This window comes from Lytechinus pictus, chromosome 2 (assembly GCF_037042905.1).
Source record: "Lytechinus pictus isolate F3 Inbred chromosome 2, Lp3.0, whole genome shotgun sequence".
NCBI lineage: Eukaryota > Metazoa > Echinodermata > Echinoidea > Temnopleuroida > Toxopneustidae > Lytechinus > Lytechinus pictus.
The window spans coordinates 62572777-62593224 of NC_087246.1; the positions used below are offsets into that span (position 1 = coordinate 62572777).

The 20448-nt window shown below is 35.5% G+C and overlaps 1 protein-coding gene across 3 annotated transcripts in view; it reads left to right on the top strand.

Moving 5' to 3' along the window:
- LOC129253831 (casein kinase II subunit alpha-like) overlaps nucleotides 1-13306 on the top strand; it is a 29730-nt gene extending 16424 nt beyond the window's left edge. The window contains exons 9-11 of one of the 3 annotated variants that reach the window (XR_008583740.2): nucleotides 202-294; nucleotides 2180-2272; nucleotides 7430-13306. Coding sequence is in view for 2 of the 3 variants with exons in the window: in XM_054892259.2 (XP_054748234.1) it covers nucleotides 202-294; nucleotides 2180-2194; nucleotides 7430-7551 (230 nt within the window). In the remaining variant the exon portion in view is untranslated. The remainder of the gene's footprint in view (nucleotides 1-201; nucleotides 295-2179; nucleotides 2273-7429) is intronic. The other 2 variants (XM_054892259.2, XM_054892260.2) reach the window with 2 other exon arrangements.
- Nucleotides 13307-20448: the final 7142 nt, after the last annotated feature.

Below are 20448 nucleotides of genomic sequence, written 5' to 3' on the forward strand. Positions count from 1 at the left end.
CATATTTTGAGTGGTTTGGTTGATGAATAGTAATATTTGGCACTGTGTTTGTGTTTCCCTTCAAACTTTTTACGAGTAATTTATTTTATTTTTGATCTTCAAACTAGCCTTTTTATGACTTCCAGTACAACATGTCATATCTGTAAATTGTTATTCCCCTCAACCGCAACCACATCCTCTTCCTACCCCCTCCCTCATTAGACCCAGTTGTGAAGGAACAGAACAGATCGATGCCACCAGTCATGAGTACGCAACCCAACACCTCAACTAGCGCCACAAATTCAAGCAGCGCATGTAAGTCTTAACAATGGTTTGGTGAATTGTAGGGAAGAGTGGCAGAGCTCGTGTCGAAAATTGCAACCTATAATCTTGAAATAACTCGACAAATTCCTGATTCCTGTTTTGCTTTTACACATAATAGTGGGTTTACAATCGACAGTGTCCCTGATGGCTATTCAAGACCAAACTTTATGGGACATTAATGGCCAAAATTTCTCAGCCAAGTGAAACATTGATATCTAACTTCTCAAAACTTTTTATCAAAATTTTGCTATTTATTTTTTCATTCATTATAATTTCTCTATGTACTAGTATGATGCGATGCAGTATTCTTGGCCCCATTAAAAAAGAAAGTTTGATTTAATCAGTGTCATCTATGGAAAGCCAGCGAGAACAAGTTTGTCTGTGCATCTGTCTAGATCTGATGTAAGGGACCTCCAGTTAGCGCTCACCTTGAGTGTATTGGAAGAACAACCAACCAAGTTCAAGGACAGCAATTGTGGCTTGGCTGTTAAGATCTTTTATCTCAAAATCTGAAAATTTTAACGATAGCTCAGAAAAAACATGAGTGGCAATTTTCTTCTACAGTGTTCTCTGCATGAATTAGGAGATTGTTTTCCTATAAATGTTTGCCACCATTGCCACATAATTCTAAAATGATGTTCTTTATAAGGTGTTCTCAAAACGTTATTAATGTTGAGATACAAGATTTTAACAGCTTTTAGATGACTGATTATGCTGCTACTGGCTTTCCATAGTTGACATGAATTTGTCTCAAATTCTACAAGATTGTGACTAGACAGGTTGAAGTGCATTGATATGGACATTGTCAATTGTGAATCCATTGTATTGATTTTTTTGCAGTGTAACATTCACTTTGATTAGAAATATAATGGCAATCTCATCAGCTTTTAGGGTGATTTTTCTGATGGTGTTTGTTATGAATAATATTTTTTCTCTAATATCTTCTGTATTTCATACCAATTATTTCAATATGATGGGTTCTTTTCATACAGTTCTATATAGTATTATACTGGGTTGGCTTACATAATTACCAATTGATTCATTAGTTTTAGAATAGAATATAGAATAGGTTGGAATATAAGGTACAAGATTTCTTCGTAATTTGATTGTCCTAATTATCAAATTGGATAAGAATATTTTGAAATTTGGAAAATTCAAAGAGTAGAAAAAAGTTTTGTTTACCAATAATGAAAGAATGATAGGCTAAAGGTCTCTGACAGTTCAAAGAATTACTGTACTTTGTGGTGTATATACAAGCATGGCTAAACTTAACCGCATCAGCGGTGTGGTATATGCATGTCAAAGCAGTGTAATCCAAGTCATGTAATGTGGCTGCTAATAGTATGAATGTTATATGTATATATATAGACGTTCCCCTCAAGAATCCTTTGAGGTTCTATATGCTTCCAGTAGAGACAAGCACCTTAGATAATGTAGTTTGCACTATTCGTATTGTCTGTTTGGGATCATGCATGATCATTTGAAAATACCAGAGAAAATTGAGGACTATGGAATTTACCTGCATTATTTGGGGTGCTAAGTGCACATTTTCCCATTACATGTACATACAATGGATTTTGACATTGGAGCTCAGTACTTTACATATTATATGTTACATGGGGAAGAAAACATCCAAAGTAGATTGTACTTGTAGCTGGTAGAAAATACTTTTTTATTTAAAAAAAATATTTATTTTTCGTTGATAAACAAAAGCAAGTTTTAATGTGTTCTTTTATAAAATATTCTAGCTTCTAAGTGTGAAATGGTCCTCGACAGGCAATACGTTTGTGTGTGTGTGTGTGTGTATGTTTGTTTGTATGTCTGTAGTAATTTCTTAACCACCACCCAATTTCCCACTTTATTCTCCCTCTTCCAGCATCTGCTCGTAAAGGTAAAGGAGAGGCCTTTATTCCATAAAAGCCTATTGTTTATATTTGGGAGCCAGTACAATTCATCCAACTTATACCCAGTAATTAAGCAAAAATTCTAAAATTTGCCTGGGCATGATTGCATCAACAAATCTCACCAATTAACACCATAGACCATGTCAGGGTGCAGATAGATGTATCCCCAAGCAAGCAAAGCAGAGGTGCAGTGAGGGTCCTTAGGAAGTCAGTCATCTTGAGATTTCAGTTGACACCAGACTTTAATAGTGCGAAGTTTTAGAAATCCCTGTCATAAAGCTGCATTTTTGGTCCTCAGCTGATTAAATTGTACCACAATTCAGATTTCAAACTTTCCATTGCATGATTTGGCCAAGGTTAGAGCACGGGTAGAGAGATAAGGACTTTATTACGCGAGACAAAGGAAAATTTTCCATAATAATTAAATAACTTCTGTTTATGAATCTTTGCTGGATGATTAATGGGAGAACTGTTGTTGATGGCTAGTATGCTCTACAGATGTCAAATCTCTTGAAAAGCCAATGATAGACAGTGCTTAAGTAACTTATAAGAACAAATATAGAATTGCAAACAAAAAAAGCAGAGATATTGCATTTTAGAGGAATACGAAGGGTTAAGATATAGCCAATGTCAGAAAAAGAAATTTTGTAGCATTGGGTATTGATTTCTGCCTTGACTCGCACTAATCACATTTAATTTGGTATGCCATTTCATATTTCCACATTCTTTTCATTTTTGGTACAAGTAGAAGAAAAACAAAATCTGTGCAGCATCAATCATCATGTTTCTCTCTAAAGTTTTGCCTAACTTTAAATTACTTATTCATTTTGAAACACAAAGTCATGCCTAGATTCCCATTCATTCCTCTCCCCCCCCCCTCTTTTATCTCCTCGATATTCCCCACATGTTTTTATTTCACCATTCGAAAATATTTTCTTTGTTTTAATTACAAGTTGAACAATCAGACCACCTGGGGTGTTTCGTGACAATTTTCAACACTGACTAAATTGTCAGTTCTGAAAAATTCAGTGAAATTCTTAGTTTTGGTTGGCTCAAAAGCACTGGTATCTGACTGTTGCTATAGTAACTATCAGAGAATGACATCTTGTCAGTGCTGACGAGCTTCATGTAATCACCACTTTCCTTTCTATTTTACTGCACATATTATCTTCAAACCAGAAATTGTCTCATTGCCTACCACTGCTTATTATCTTTACACCAGAAATATCTTTATTCAAAGAAAAGCCAAAGAAAATTTATTTACCGACCATGCCAATGCATACTGTTATGTTTTAAATTCAAACATAATTTGTGACCCCCTAAAATATAATTGAATATATAAAGTAAAAATTGAAAAATTAACAGTTTCTTGCATGTCTTAATGAACATCAGCATTTAGTACTTGTTCATGTATTTCAATTTTTTACTTTTATTTTTCTCATTTGTCATTGGTTGTATTAAGCCTTTAATATTAACAAGTTAAATTGCATTCAAGCTTTTCCATTGAAATATTACTAATTATGTTTATTAACTTTAGTACCAGATATGAAGAAATCATATAATAATTTTGTTACTGCAATTTTTGTCTGAGTTGAAAACCATCATGGTATCTTGTACTGGAAAACTAAGTGATTAACCAACAAAACGCTATTATTTCCATTCCCTTCCATATTTGTAATACTGAAATTCATCTAAAGATGAGTCATGGCTTTGGTATTATTTTGTTAATTAGTTCAAAGCAGCACTAACATTTTGTTAATTTCATATATTCTGCACCAATACTAACAAGCATTATTCCGATGAATTTGTTAATATTTGCATGGTTTATTATTCCAATTCATTATTCATTCATGTATTTGCAATACAGTGTATGTGATTTCAGTGCAATAGAAATAACACCGAATGCCACCTCTATCTTGTAACATGAATTTAAATTGCTAGATATGCACATTCCATGCTTGCTTTTCCATGTTCTAAAGCTAATATAATATTATCAGAGCTTAAGTCTTGCTTGAATAATTCTTTCATTCAAGAGATAATTAGGATGCTTTAGAATTGTGATACAACTTCTGTGACACATTTTATATTGCGAAACGTGTTGCTTTGTGCAAGCTCTCGATCTGTTTTGCATTACTTGTTTCTCCCAATTGTTCTGGGTGAATTTAGTGATAACTTACTGATTGGTCTAGCCCTGCTTCGTCTACTTTGCGATTGGTCTCATCTCACATAGTCTAATCCTACTTTGTTTATTACCAGTTCGCCTCCTAACCATTTGGTCTAAATTTGTGGCTACTCCCTTTTCGCCTAATATTCACTTAGACTAATACCATTTTTCTGCATGAATCTTTAATGATGAAATGAAATAATCATTTTAAAGTAAATGAAGTGGAAATTGGATGAACTGGGAATTTGATGGATTAACAATACGGCACGCCATTTATTAGTTGCAGCGGACAGGACAAAATTCGCAATGCATCATGGGAAAAAGTCGACATCTGTTGCGCGTGCTAGTACAAAAGTGAATGCATGCATAAGATTATTCAGCGCTTGCCGATGCAGCTCGACCGGATATGCTGTTTACTAGGGTCCAGGAGGTACGAGAGAAATTTGCCTGCAAATTACTTTGCAAAATTTAGACCGTTTAATGAATTCTTGCTATATTGTATTCATTTTTGAAGCACTTTGTGCTTCCTGCACCTGCACGCGATGTCGACCCCAAAGTTAGAAATTGGCATGTTCGATGCAACCGATAGATGGCGCACCATATTGTGAATCCACCGAATTAGACTTAATGAGAATAATACAAAGTGGGATATAGCCAAGTGTGGTGTAGGGGAGATCGGAGGTTAGTTGGAACATTTTTGACAAAAATGGCTGTAAAATCCAAATAGATTTTATTTGAGAAAATATCAATATATCAGCTTGAAGCATTTATCTAAGGGCTTCAAATGTACCCCATAAATTTTTAAAACTCTGATGGTTACTGAAAACATTCACCTTGAACAAGACCATCGCAAGCGTTCCAACTTACTCCATATCGGGGTAAGTTGGAACATGGTATGGGGTAAGTTGGAACACTGCATGGTCAATTAAGAATTATACCAAAACTACTTACAATCGTAATATTACATGGTTTTAGCCTATTTGCTTTATTTTTTCAAGTTCAAAATATTAAAAGTGGATTTGTTAAACTTTATGTTTTCTATTATACAGCCACTAACGCAAGCCGACTGTTTAGTAGAATTCCTCTTATTTTTGTGCATTTGACTTTACATGCAATTACTAAGTGTATCAGCAATTTCATGTACTTCTGCATCAAATTTACATGACAAAAAGTAATTGTTTATATTTTTTTAATTATGCAAATAAACATGAAATTTGCCCTAAATTTTGACGTTTTTTTGGGTATGTTTTGCCTTTAACTCTATTTATTAAGCTAGTAGAATGCTAATTTTTGGTGAGAGTATCAATTTTTACCTTTATAACAAATATCCACAAAAATTTGCAAAAAATAGAAATTCTTATGTATTTTTAAATTTGTATTTCTTTGTTTTTTATTGTTTTTTACGATTTACTTTGTCGGGGACTCTTTTGAATTCATAAATAGCATAAAATAAATCCATTTGAACCAACAAAAGTAAAAATAATCATATATTTATGATTTTTGGTTGAAAAACACAATTTGCATTGACCTTGTACATGGAATCACGTTTTTGAGCAATTTTGGGTCCGACACGCACATACAAAATGTTGCGTAATTTCGAAACCGCGCTCCCAGGCATTGCAAATTTGGTCTCAAAAGATGCGCAAGACTTGAAAGTAAAAAGTCAGCGAGCGGTGGGGTCAAAATAATTCGCGCGACGGCGTAGTGACGAAATTTGTCGAGGGGGGGGGGGGCTCAAATTGACCCCTCCCCAGTTTGATAGGGTTAATATTGCATTAGGGGCCTACAATAGGTCTTAAATGCACACTCAGACCTAACTGAGAAACAAAACAAGCATGGTATACAATACATGTTCAGAAGAGTGTGAAATATTTGATATATTTTTTTCTCATATCCAATGTTTTTATTCATAATTATGTTTGGGGTAATATGGAACATGTTCCAACTAGCCCCGTCAATTTTGTTCTAACTAACCCAAGAGGCCCATTTGACATTTATAAGCTTATAGCACAAAAAAGGGAGTTCACCATGGCATATTAATAACCTTATTTTGTAGCTTGGTACAAGTGTCCATTATACCCCCAAACAGGCCAACTTGATCTAGATAATACAAAATTTCTGAAAGAGAAAAAAATTACTCAGAAGGTGAAAAAACAAAAATTCCTTTCTAACTTCACCAGGCTTGTTGCACATGTGTTGTCTGTAATATGGTGGATGACTGTTGATAATAGCAATAAATTGAGGGCAGTATTGCATAAATTTATTTCAAGGCGTTAAAGAAAAATTACAATGTTTCAACTTACCCCGCGTTACAACTAACCCCGATCTCCCCTACTGACCAAACAGCAATTGGAACAAGTTGATAGTAGACCAAATGAGTTGAGATGTAGACCTACAGCTTCTTAACCAAGTGAATAAAAACAATTTACCATTCTCTTAAATCTATGACACACTGACTGGTTGTGCTATGTCATCTAAAAAAATTAGCAAACTGTATGTTAAGAAAATTCCTGCACATTACAATTTTTTTCTTGCACACCTGAATTTAGGATGCTATTGTCGAAAATTACGTCTTCACAAAATCTAAAGTGAGTTTGCGTATGTAACATGAGTAAAGAGAGTAACGCAAGTCGCATAGCAACATACCGTTTCACAGGAGTTGGGTTGCGAATCTAAAGCCACCTTCTGTATGATGGAGAACTCTGGAAAGAGTGATGTATGTATTGTTTAATTTCTGGATTCACGAAGTATAGACTTCATATCGGAAGTCTGCAAAGAGAGGAAATTAATAAATGCTCTTTATATTTTATTGGACCTCTGTCTGCTGAATAAACAATCATGAATTATTACATGGTGCAAATATATATATATGTTTTTAAATTTAATTTCAATATAAGACGTTAATGATACCATGGTAAAAGGAGGTTCAAAATGTTACAGTTTCAATAAGTATTAGCTAGTATTTAGAGTATAAAATCTTTATTATTTACAATGTTTTCTATTTTCTTTAAAGTGTCTATAAACTTATCCCATCCTCTCCCCCCCCCCCTCCATACAGCGATCGACACGAAAGCACGGCCGTCCGGCACCATCCCTGGAGCCCCCTTGATTCCGACACCCACAGCCCAGACTGTCTCACCGATACCCAACCCCAGCCCAGCAGCAGCAGTAGCACCATAGATGCAGTATCCTCTGGACAGTGGTTTAACCAAAACATAGAGAAGGTGTTGGGGAGGGAGGGGGAGGAGGCAAGATGGTGCTAGGTTGTGGGTCAACACTGATACTTATGTCTTGTTTTGGAGCTCATTTTGACAGCTCCTGTTATTGCTATGTTTTCTACGGGAAAATGTAAGGATGGTTCTCTTACCCTAGTATCTCTGTTGCACGATCAGCATTATGGTTATAGAAGATGAGGTCCTCCATTCCCATCACGATCCCTTCCCAACATTTGTTCCACGCTGAAATTTTAAAAGATCCATTCTTTTGGCTACACCACTTCACAATTGTTTCCATCATTGTACACCCTTCCTTGCTTTTGCAAAGAAAACACTTAAATTTAGATCAAGAATCCTTGAAGAATACAGTTTACATTTTTGTGTCTTTGAGAGTTGTTTGATCTGCCATGCCAAACAGCCTGGCCTGGGTTATATTCTGGGATTCCTGATTTTGACACAAGAGAACAACAAGCATTGACAAGGACAGCGCTCTCTACATTGTTTCTCTTGAGTTTATAGCAAGAGGGCATTACCAATATTTTTCTCTAAAAGTAGAGTAGAGTAGCAAGTGGGTTACATGCACTTGTAGAGCAACTACAAAACCCAAGCAAATGATTTGGTGATTTTGAATGTGAATAGTCTGTGTCGAGATAGGAATCAAGTTTGTCCCTTCCTTTTTCAATGTATATGGTGTGTAAGAAATTAACAAGTTATATTTTAGAATGAAAAGGATAGGAGATAAAACAATGTAAAAGTTGTCGATTGGTGGCAGTTTTCATTGAAATCAATGATGCCCATGGCAAGCTGTAATTGCCTTGTATAGTAGCATTTAAAATGGGCATGACTGATTTTATACTATTTCATTGACAGGCTGTGAGGCCTTTAACTTTGTTGTATGATTTTAATGAAAATTTTGAGGCAAGTTTTAAGTTATGATATAAAGTTTGGGTTGTATTTTATCATGAATTTCCTCGATACAGAAAATGGAAATCTGTTCTTTTTTTTTTATATGACTTGTTCGTATGTTTGTATGTCTGAATGTAGTGTGGGTACTGACTTCATACCAAATATTGAGTACCGAATGTCAAGCTTACAATGGTTTAAAAAAAACCTGCAACAAATTGGCGAAAGTTCAGTAACCGTTCAAACTTTCAGTCTAAGAATCTTTTATAATATACCAATATATATTACAGTGATGTTGATATAGGTATTTGCTCAGACAGATCACAAAAAGTTGGGATTGATGTAAGGGGATGGCAGCAGATACTCGGTCTATATCCATTACATATGGTCTAGAAGCATTTGTCTTCTTTTCAAATAGTCCTGATACCTTATGTGCTGAACTCATTTGGTTTCATCATTCTTGGTCTAATTGTCATTTAGTCTAATGCCCACATTGTCTTATTTCCACCATGTCTACAAATTATTTTGCACTTAGTGAAATGAAAATTGGATTCATACACTGTTCATCTAAGCATATAGAATTAGTGGTGTTAAAGCTAGTGAATATCAGACAAAAAGGGTATAATACATGTACCCTAACTTGAAATTAGACGATATGGTAAATGGACTAAAGTGACAATTACCGGTAGACCAAATGTTTTGTAGGCAAACTTGGAATAGACAACTCCAGTTTATACCAAGTGCCAATTTACCAGATCTTCATGGGTTGTGTTGTAGGGAGGAGTAGTTTTGATAACCTTGCACTGAGTGGAAGAGTAAAGGGAAAGTGGGCTAGGGGTATGGCTACTGAGTTCTATAGCTTATGTGGCCTTTGAACAGGAACCACTGGGTTTCAGTTGCCAATGGGTTAATCTGTTGATGACTGAATACATAGGCTCTGTACAGGGTCCATATCTAGAAACAGATAAATGAATAGGATTGCTGAAAGTAGAATTGCTCTTGGGGAGCTGTAGACCTCTTTGGTTGCCATTGTAAGAGTACCTCTTATGACAACTTGTGATATGAACACCATCTTTTGTCCATGATTGCACAATATGTCTATTCAAGTCGAGCAACATATTGATAAAAAAAACTTTCCAGGGCTACATTTGATCTCACCAGCCAAAATTTGCTACATTTATTACAGTTTACATTTGAAATTATGATAACTTCAGGGATTCTTATAGTTTCCTTGCGGACAATAGACTACACAACATATCTTATTCACTATCAATGCTTGTCTGTATTAGAGAAGGATTCTAATGTCATTACTGTGTCGAGAAAAGACAGCACCCTGTCGCTTCTTTTCTATGAAGAGTTTCTCAAGCCAGTGTAATACAGCAGTAACACCAACGAAACTGACTCCAGACTGATTGATGGTATGTTATTGGAAATGACATTAGTCAGTCTGGAGCATAACAGTATTGACAGCAGGGAAGAATTGCACGGGGGCTCCGGGCAATTTCAACCCCTAAGTGCTCAAAAGAGCCATGGAAAATCTTCATTCATTGTAGCGTTAAAGCTTCCCCAATTTTGCAGATTTGCCCAAAAAGCTTGTGAAAAGTAGCACCCGAAAATAATAATAATCATCAATTTTTTTGCCTGACAGAGATGTTGTCATGGACCAGGGGGAAATAATCATGCAAAATATGTGTTGGTTTTATAAATTGATGGCATTCCATGTGAAAGATGTATTTAGCTCAACTTGGAAAGTCTGCAGATGGTTATTCCCAATTCATAGATTTTGTTTTAATAATGCATAGAGCTTGATAGTGGCCTATTTTTGGAAGGCCGGGGCTTTTGTTTGTGGTTAGACAAAGAAGGAAGCTATTGATTTTTATTATGGTAACTTATTTTCACAAACTTAGCTACACTCCTGCCTTTTACAGTGGCATTTTTATACATATTAATCTTCTCCTGTTGAAAATTTATTATAACCCCTAAGAAAATTCATTTTGTTACAGTGTTCTACATAGGTGGTCATTATAGAATTTCATTACAGAAGCTGCTATTGTGACTGGAATGAATACAGTTTATTTAAACAAGTGAATTCCATCACATTTTTTTAGATCATTAATGCTAAAAATTGTGAAACCTCGCTAAAATTCGGTACAAATCTATTAAGCGATAATGTTAGAGATTTTTCATGAGCCATTACATGCTATTTTTTTTCAGGCTATGTTAACCGTTTAAACCCCCCCCCCCCCCAAAAAAAAAAAAAGTTAACTTGGTTTGATTTAATGTGGTGTATACTTCCTCATATGGAGGACAAATCTCCATTTGTTACGCAGCCAGTCGGGTATATGTGTCATTGTGAGATTTTTATTATACTATGTATTTATGAATCAAACCATCATTTTGGGGACATGTACAGATGAACTGAATTTTGTAGAAATCTAAGATTGTATATTTTGTACCACTTTTTCTTCTTTTTTGTTGGTTTAATTTAAACATGTCTGCTTATGGTTTGAGATTTTCAGTATTCTCTAATATACTCTAAAAGATGTCTACAACTATTTCAAAGAGAAATTTCACCTTGTGTGAGGGCTGAACTCTAAACCATTTCAAACTATTTCAAAGAGGAGATCTCAAGATTCTGCCATTCGTGAGGTTGATATTTTTGTCAGTGCAGTTCATTTCAATGAGAATTCCTCATTTGCATTTCAAGAAGCTTTGAACGTTTCTACAAGAATGGGTTATAAAACTGCCTTTGATTTGAAACTTTAATAATGAGTTCTCTCCTAGGTGTGATATCTTATAAGCGATCTACTATTCATCATTCATCTTTTTTTTTTTTCTTCTTTTTTTTTTTAGCAGTCCTTGTTTTATGTTGCATTTTTTTAGTGGAGAGAGGGTCATATTTATTGTTGCCTGTCTCCAAAAACTTCTTTAAAAAAAATGCAACCTGATACTCTTAACTGAAAACACTTCAGTTAAAAAAAAAATAAAAATAAAGTTTACAATTAATCTTTAGAAAAAATAACAAACCTACCCTTCACGCATTGATGGATTTATTAAGCATTACAGGTTTCCAGTTTGTTTGAGTGCATAAATAACTTTACACACTGTAGCGAAATGTTATAAATTCCTGCTAATTTATTTCGGGATTGGTGGGGGTGGGAGGATGATCATTTCTCAATGCTTTTGTTAGAGGAACCTTTGCCTGATACTAAACAGTGGTGCTAAAAATAGTGAACCTCACCAGAAAATGAACATATTTAAAAGTGTTCAAGTTCTGCCATGTTATAGACTGTTAGGTGATAAAATACTACATTCAATAAAGTTTGTTTCTCTGAGCTTGCCCGACATTGTAGTGTTGTCCACATTCAACACTCAGTATGAAGGAATGCATTTTGTGGTGGGGTTTACTAACTTTTTAGCACTACTGTATAGTCTACTGTGTAGTCTACTATTTTTGGCATTCTTGTAGGATTTTTATAAGTGGAATTTCTTTTAAGAAATTCTGTATAACATGGTGAGCTTGAATTATTACCTCTTTGTTTTTTTGTTGTCAGTATTCACTGATTATATTCTGGCTTGGATAAAAAAAATATTGAGATGCAAAAAAATGATAGATCCACCTTTCTTCCTAGTAACACAAACATGGACCACATTGTATAGCTGCTTAATCAGATTCTGAAAAATGATGAATGTAGCTTGAATGTATCATTTTCTCTACTTCAGAATTGTCTTAGAAAAATAAAATGAAAATTCAAAATTGTGTTCTTCCTAGCTACAAAAGTGGACCACAATGTATAGAAGTTAACCCAGATGATAAAAGGTGAATGTACTCTGGAATTGAATATGAGTTTCCATTACTTTGGAATCCCTTTTTTATAATTATATTTGTGATACAGTACTGTGATTATCAGTGTGTCCCCTATGTTTTATTATGCAGGATTTCAAGACAGTGCCCATTTAATGGGAAGATAGAAACATTTTCTTTTTATTTAGCATGAGAGAAATTAAATACTCGTATATTTCATAGACAGAGATAATACATAGAGAAAATTTTTATTTTATCCCTTCACTAAAGAGACTAAAAAACCTTGACTGTTGCTAGTAAAATCCCAAAGCAAGATGTGAATTTTTGGTAGTTTCTGTCATTTTATTTATACTGTTGGCCCATTCCTAGGTTGTTTATAATGGATATGAGATGTGAAATTTAGATGGATATTGGAAATTACGAGCACTGCACTGTTTGTAGGGCGAGACTTTCTTATAGTTTGAATTGTTAGTGATGCTGCATTCTGTAGTATATGCATTTTATTAATTGCTACCAATGGCAAATTAAAAGCAAGCGAGGGCAGCAGACTACCAGTGCTATAGTATACAGCAAATGTAATTTATAGCTACAGTAAGAAAACTTGTCAGGGGAATATAGACTTCCCTTATTTTCTGTGAATACCTTTTGATTACTTGTAAATTTAACCCTTTTTTCAAATCATCATGTAGAGCTCTTGTAAACCTGACATGTATTACATTTCTTTTTCTTTTTTTTCATTCAATATTTGGAGGAAATGGTTTCCTCTGTAATGTTCTTTTGTGATTTGGTTAGTTTTGAAAACACCAAATATATACTAATGTCCACCGTTTGTGAGGTGTGCATAGGAAAGTGATTTTATTTCAGTATTTTTTATGGTTAACACTGAGTGTCAAAGTAAAGTGTCACATGGGTCGATTGAGATACCTACTTTTCTTTCCCCTACTCATTTGATGGTACATAAACATGATAATGAATAATAAATATTGAAAATTATTGTTGTCAACACTACAAAGTATTTATGCTTTTGTTCTTAATGGTGTATGTTCATGGGTTACCAGTATTTTTGTCCCGCCTCAATGAAGTTCGGCAGAGACTGAGTGATCACTTTTCCTGTCGGTCTGTTACAAAGTTTTTTTTTAATTTGCTCTTGTTTCTTTATTTCTTCATCAATTATGTTCATACTTGGAACATATGATCTGTAGGTAATACCACATGGTTATTGAACATGATGGGGTCAAAGATCATCTAAGTCAAAAGGTTTTTTTTTTTCAAATTGCTCCCAGTTATTTCTGCATCAATTTTGTTTACGCTTGGTACAAATGAACATTGGGTAATACAACATGTATGCTGTTGAGGATGATGGGGTCAAAGGTCATCTAGGGGTAAAAAGGTCAAGTTTTTGTTCAACTTGCTCTCATTTCTTATTTCTGCATCAATTATGATCATACTTGGTACAAATAAATCTTTGGTAATACCATGTGTGTTAATGAGGATGGTGAGGTCAAAGGTCATCTAAGGGTCAAAATGTAAAATGATATGAGGTCATGTCCATCCCTTTTTTTGTTCACACTTGGGTAAATGATCCTTGGGTAAATACCACATGTGTGTTGTTAAAGATGATGGAGTAAAAGTTCATCTAGGGGTCAAAAGATCATATTGCATATTTTATTGATCATGAAATCAGGCGAGACTCTAGGCACCTTTTTAAAGAAAGTTAATGTTTTAAATGACAAGTCCACCCCAACAAAAAGTTGAATTGAATAAAAAGAGGAAAATCCAACAAGCATAATACTGAAAATTTCATCAAAATCGGATGTAAAATAAGGTTATGAAATTTTAAATGTTAGCTTAATTTCACAAAACAGTTATATGCACATTCTGGTTGGTATGCAAATGAGTAGACGGATGATGTCATCCACTCACTATTTTTTCTGTATTCAATTATATGAAATATTCTAATTGTCAGTGAAAAAAAGATTGATTCCTCCCTGAACATTTGGAATTAGCATTATTTTAATACCATATTGTTCAGTCAAGTTAGCCCTTATTCTGTAAAAATGAAATATTGTATAATTCTAACAAATAACAAAAGAAATAGTGAGAGACGGACATCATTAACTGTCTCATTTTGCACACCAATGAGTTGTGGGGATACCATTATATGGAAATTAAACAAAACTTTAAAATGTCAACTTTATTCTATATCCGATTTTTATGAAATTTTCAGCATTATGCTAGTTAGATTTTTCTGTATTTTTTAATTCAAATCAACATTTTTCTGGGGTGGACTCGACCTTTAAAAAGAATTATGTTATGAGTGCGAGCATTTCAAAGAATCAGTTCATGAGTTTGAGCGTTTCAAAGAATTAGTTCATGAGCATGAGTAAGAATGAGAAGAGGTCCAGATAAAGTGACTCGTCTGTATGCAGAAGGAGAAACTGCTATCGGGATTATTTCTAAGGTTTAAATTACTAGACGGGGTGGGGGGAGAGGGCGGGAGTTGGTCCATGGTCAGATCGAGAAGTCTGAAGGAGATGCAGGGATAGTGGAAGTACTAATGGTTAAGCTTGAATTGAGATGACTGATCAACAGACGGGGGGGGGGCACTTCCATTGACGAGTGGATGCCGTGCGTGACCATGGGGTTTCGAAAAGCCACCTCGACAAGTATTTCCCATGAAAATGCACCCCTTAACAAGTATTGGAAATAAAATGGTACCCTTGACAAGTATTCCCTGAATGGACCCCCTAAACATGTACAACGCCGATATCTTAATTGTCACGGACGTCGGCTTTACCCGTTTAATTTAATTGGGTTTAGTACCACCCCCACACACCTCGCTCAAATTGGACCCTGAATACGCAATGTTGGGGCAAAAAGTACATCCATTATAAAGTATTTTAGTCTTTTTACACCCTTTGGACTGTAAACACTTAGTTTTTCTAGCGAAATATATACCCTTTTTCATTATTTTAGTGTTTTGGACACCCTTAATACGTTACGTACGTAACGTGCCCTATCTTGAAAAGAGATCCTTTTTACGTGTTTTGGGGGTCACGCATTGTATCCACTCGTCAATTAAAGTGGCCCTATATGCCAAAAGATATCAATTGGTTCACCTTAACCTTTGCAAAGTTGACCTTGAAGTAAACAATGGTGTATTACAAGAGTAAAAGTATTATTTGCCGCCCAAGCTGCATGTCTAAATGTTAATAATGAATTTCACTCTAAATGTATTTTCTCTCGTCAAAACCCCCCAATTTGTATGTAGAGTTGTGGGTATTCCTTCGGAGCACACTTGATTCAGGGCCCTGCATGGGAACGTTTTTTTTTTACAGGGGGTGCTGATGGAAAGTTGATAAGCAAAAATAAGGGTGTTTCACTACAAATTGTAGGTTATATTTCTACATTTTGCCACACCTACCAAAGGGTGCTGCCTATGGGGAATAACACACGCAGCACGGTCAGCACCCAGTACCCCCAAGATTTTCCAGGGCCATTAATTGATTTGTGGGGGGGGGGGGGTTCTTGTTTTGTTTTTTAATTTTTTCAATCTATAATTGATGGGCAATATTTTTGTAAGAAAATTCGATCTACTTTTGATGAGATTTTTGTTACACTTCTTTTAAAAATATTAGGAACGATAACCTTTTATGGAATATCAAAGAAAATACATCATGAGTCCACTTTTAAGAGTGATGTAAAGTGCCCTATTGGGATAGAGTCAATTTGCTGTCGTACCGCAATCTATTATTTAAGAAAATATATACCCTTATTTTAACAATGGTTAGGATTTGAGGACTTTATTATCGTACAATGTTTGGTATCGTGTAGAGTTGGATATAACCAAAGAATATAACGCTTATTTTTTCTTCCTCTGTGATTGGTATCCAAGGTATACGTTCATCATAGCAACGTGTACGGTTTGTGGAGTAACGCGCGCGTACGTGAGCGTCATGCATACATATGTATATTTTATATACACGGTCCGTAAGATCCGCGCGCTATTGGAGTTCATGCACGCACGAATTGTATGGTAATAGGAATTCTAATTTAGGCCAATTCACATTACGGATAACAAACGTTTTGATTTTCTTTGTTTTCAACGAAATTCTCCTAAATTGACGTTAAATAGTGTTTTGACTATAATTAGAGATCATGGCAGACAATGAAAGTGTGACAACGTCATCTCAAGATCAGCAAGATGATCCTTTATACAACCTTTCTGACGACGATCTGGCTCAACTGCTTGAGGATCTCCAGTAAGTTACATTGGCTTTGCCCGGCCACGGCCGGGGGCGTGAACAGGCGGTGACCGTACCGCTCTGCCTCTGCAGCATGCAGCTAGCTCTACCAAGGCCAAGTTGTTGTTGTTATTTTGAATAGGCAATATAGTCAGTTTTGACTATTGTTGCCTTGTTAATTTGCTTTCCTTTTTTTTCAAAACAGAATAATTTCTTTGTTGAATCTATATTATATATTAGTTAGAAAAGTAAAGCCTAACTTAAAGCTCGTGGATAGTGTTGGTAAAGGATACAAAAATTCCAGTTGAATGGATCTTTCCTATTGAATAACGATTGCTGATGATGATTCAATGCGAAATTGACAGAATTTCTTCTTGGAAATATTAAATTTTAAATAAACTCCGAGAAATAAAATCATTCTCCTCGGCTGAATTTCAAAGACAGTTCGCTGAATTTATGCGCACTTATATAGCGCCCACTTTCGTCCACGACTGATTTTTCCCCCTGTTAGTTGATCACTAGCCGTTCCACTTTTAGCAAACCGAAATATCCCTGCGAGCGTAGTCTGCTAATTCCGTGTACCCGCTCGTCGATCATTGTTCTTAGTTTTAGCATGGCCTCCGTCGAGTTTCTCCCCCAGCGAGTTCGGCGAGGAGCACAGGAAACCGTTGAATTTTTGTTAGATGGGTTAGATAATTATTTAAAAAAATGTGGACTAACTTACCCCTTATGCTGTCCCTCCAACCTGTAGTTCACATGTTACAGTAGTTTATTTTGACGTTCATGAAAACGTATTAGAGATGAGTCTGTCAAAATTTTGGCTACAAATTTCCACGTGCGACAAGATTGGTTCATGGTTCTTGAAACTGCGAGATACATTATACTGCATGCTGCATGCGATGCGATGCGATGGACATTGGTCACGCTCGCTCAGCTCGGCGCTTCGGCCTGACATTCTCTCACGCTTTATCCAACTCTATGCATTCTGTTCATACACAGTTTTGCGTGTACGATGTGTTCATGTCTTTCACGTCATATTTCAGCGCATGCATTGGGGAAGGGAAATTAATTTGGAAGTGGGAAAAGGGAGAAAAGAAGAAAGGGAAAGGTAAAAAAAAGAGGATAACAAGTAAAGGAAAAGAAAGAACAAATGAGGCAAGGGAAACAGGAAATAAGAATGGAACGAGCTAACATGATAGCAGAGGCAGATCAATTTCGCGGCCAATATCACGAATATGGGGGGGGGGAATTTTTCACCCATTATTTTCCACGATCGACCGCTCTGAGTTGATTTTTGTTTGTTTCTTTCTTTGAAGGTGTAGACCTAACAGTCAGCTTTATTCTTATAAAACAACATAAATGCAGGGGCCGCAGAATGGTTTTCAAAGTGGGGGGGGGGGCTGAGTCAAATGTTTTTTTTTTTTTTGGGGGGGGTGACCATGCAAAAAATCACAATCAAATGGTCATTTTTACTTTTTTGAACACGGTTATGGAAAAAAGCAGGGGCTGGAGCCCCCCCTCGCTTCCGCGACCCCTGAAATGTATAATCCTATACGTACTATTCAATATAGTGCGAGTGATGCGCGAGTTAAAATTTTTCGTAAATGTCATATTTTGTCCTGAAAATAAAACATCTAACTAATAACTATACTGCAAATACGAAGCACGAGCAGATTTTTTTTTCATATATATTCTGGCCTGATAAACAAGGGACCTGTTCTGATTGTAGTAGCCATGAAGACGATACATAGGCCTATATAATTATGATGGCCTATTTCAAGAATGGAATAATGCGAGCGCGAAGTGCGGGCTGAACATTTTTGACATTCCAACAAGAAAATTGACATTCTAAGCATTAATCCTGAACTGAATAGGTATATAACTAGACAATACGAGCGATAAGCGCGATGGGGAAAATTAAGATTTAGAGCTAAAAACGGGACACTAGTTCATGTTTTGTAAGGCGTGAAGATGGGTAATTAGGCATCTTCCTACGTAATGCGAGCGGGAAGTGCGAGCAGAATTCTAATCTGAAAACTATTTCAAACACTGAAAATGAAACTGACTGGATGTGGATCGCACTCAATAAATGATTCAAGCGCGAAGCTCGAGCGGATATTTTTCGGAAATTATTCTGACCTAGGACGGGAACATTCTAAGGACATTTTGTCATATGAAAATAGAAATTATCTACCTATTAAGTGTCCCCAAGCGCGAGATGAAAATTCTTTCAATTATAAAAAAAGACAATATAGTTATTAGCAATTCATGAAATGTTATTGTTATTATCTTATTTATTACTCTAATAAGCCCAATAAGAGCGAGAAATTTGTTAATATCAATTTCTGAAAACTGGATATTCTAAGTATTTTTCTATTTATGAATAGAAGGCATTGGTTGATATATCTTTAACAATTAATGCGAGCGCAAATCACGAACCGATTTTTTTTAAATAAATTGTCATGAAAAGGGATTTTAAATAGTTTGTTATAGAGATAAATAACTAACCAATCGAAATGTGAGCGCGCAGCGCTAGCTGATAGGTTTTGACAATCAGAGCTGATATGTTTTGACAATCAGACCTGAATAAGAATATTTTGAGAATTTATTGTAAATACGAAGACTAGAGATTGGGTACTTGACAAATAATGCGAGCGCGTAGCGCGAGCTGCATTGATACTCGATCAGACCATAAACGGACTACGGCTGCACATTAAAAAAAATCAATTTGTAAATCAAGCAACGTGATATTTTAAGCTCCATATCAGCCCATTGAGGATTATTTGTATCTCGATATCAAACATGCAAGTGCGAGCGAAAAATTCATATAGTGATATGAAAGATTCTTATTTTTTTTGTATTTTCCAAGTCTTCTTCTCACCTTATTTTTTTCATTTGTCTTCCTCCTCTTTTCCTCCTTTTTTTCTCCTCTCTTTTCCCTTTTTTTATTTTCCCCACTCCTAGAGGGACCCGGGAACTTCGCCCTGGATCCGCGCTCGCATTATTCATGTTATTAATCTAGAAAGATCCCAAATTACTCATCCTTTTCATTATTTACAAAACATGAATGATGTGTCCCGTTTTAGTCTAAATCTCTTTTTTTTACTCTCGCGCTTCGCCCTCGCATCAATAGTTCAGTGATATACATATCCTGTTTACGTTTACAAAAAAGCTTAGAATTTCCCTTCTTTAGGTAAAAATGTACTTCTATTTGATTGTTGAAATATGCAACGCATTCATGGCTAACTGCAAGACGTCCTTGACAGGTGCATGGTTCCTTTTCGATCAGATCAAAACGTATATTTAAAATTTCTGTTCACGCTTCGCAGTAATTATTTAGTTGCATATATACACGATTCGTTCAGGCTCACAAACATTGCCCAGAATGTTAAAATTTCAAATACAAAATTAGCTCGCGCTTCGCGCTCGAACTATTTATATAAGGCTTATGAGATTATTAAATATTTATGTTGATTTATAGGAATACAGCTAATGGACTACCCCTTCAAATAAACATACATAAATCAACTTCGAGCGGCCGATTGTGGAAAATGTGACTGAAAAATCCCCCCCCCATATCAGCGAAGCTGGATCCGCCCCTGTACCCAACATATCATTTGTAAATATGCCTCTATAAAGGAGCTATATACAGTTCTTTACTTGTGTTTCTGCTCAGACTCATTAGAAAGGTGCAAATTGGAAACTTGAAACTGATCATGCATCCAGTGCCATTTGGCCAGGGTATACCAATCATGGTACAAGAGCGATTTATATAGTTTATGGCAATATCGAATTGGACTGTGTCAGGCAAGGTCGCCAATTATAGTAAAAAGATTCTTATAAAATTTTACGTTGTGAAGAAAGTTCAAAAATGGTCACTCGTTTCGTGTTAGATGTCAAGTAAGATTTT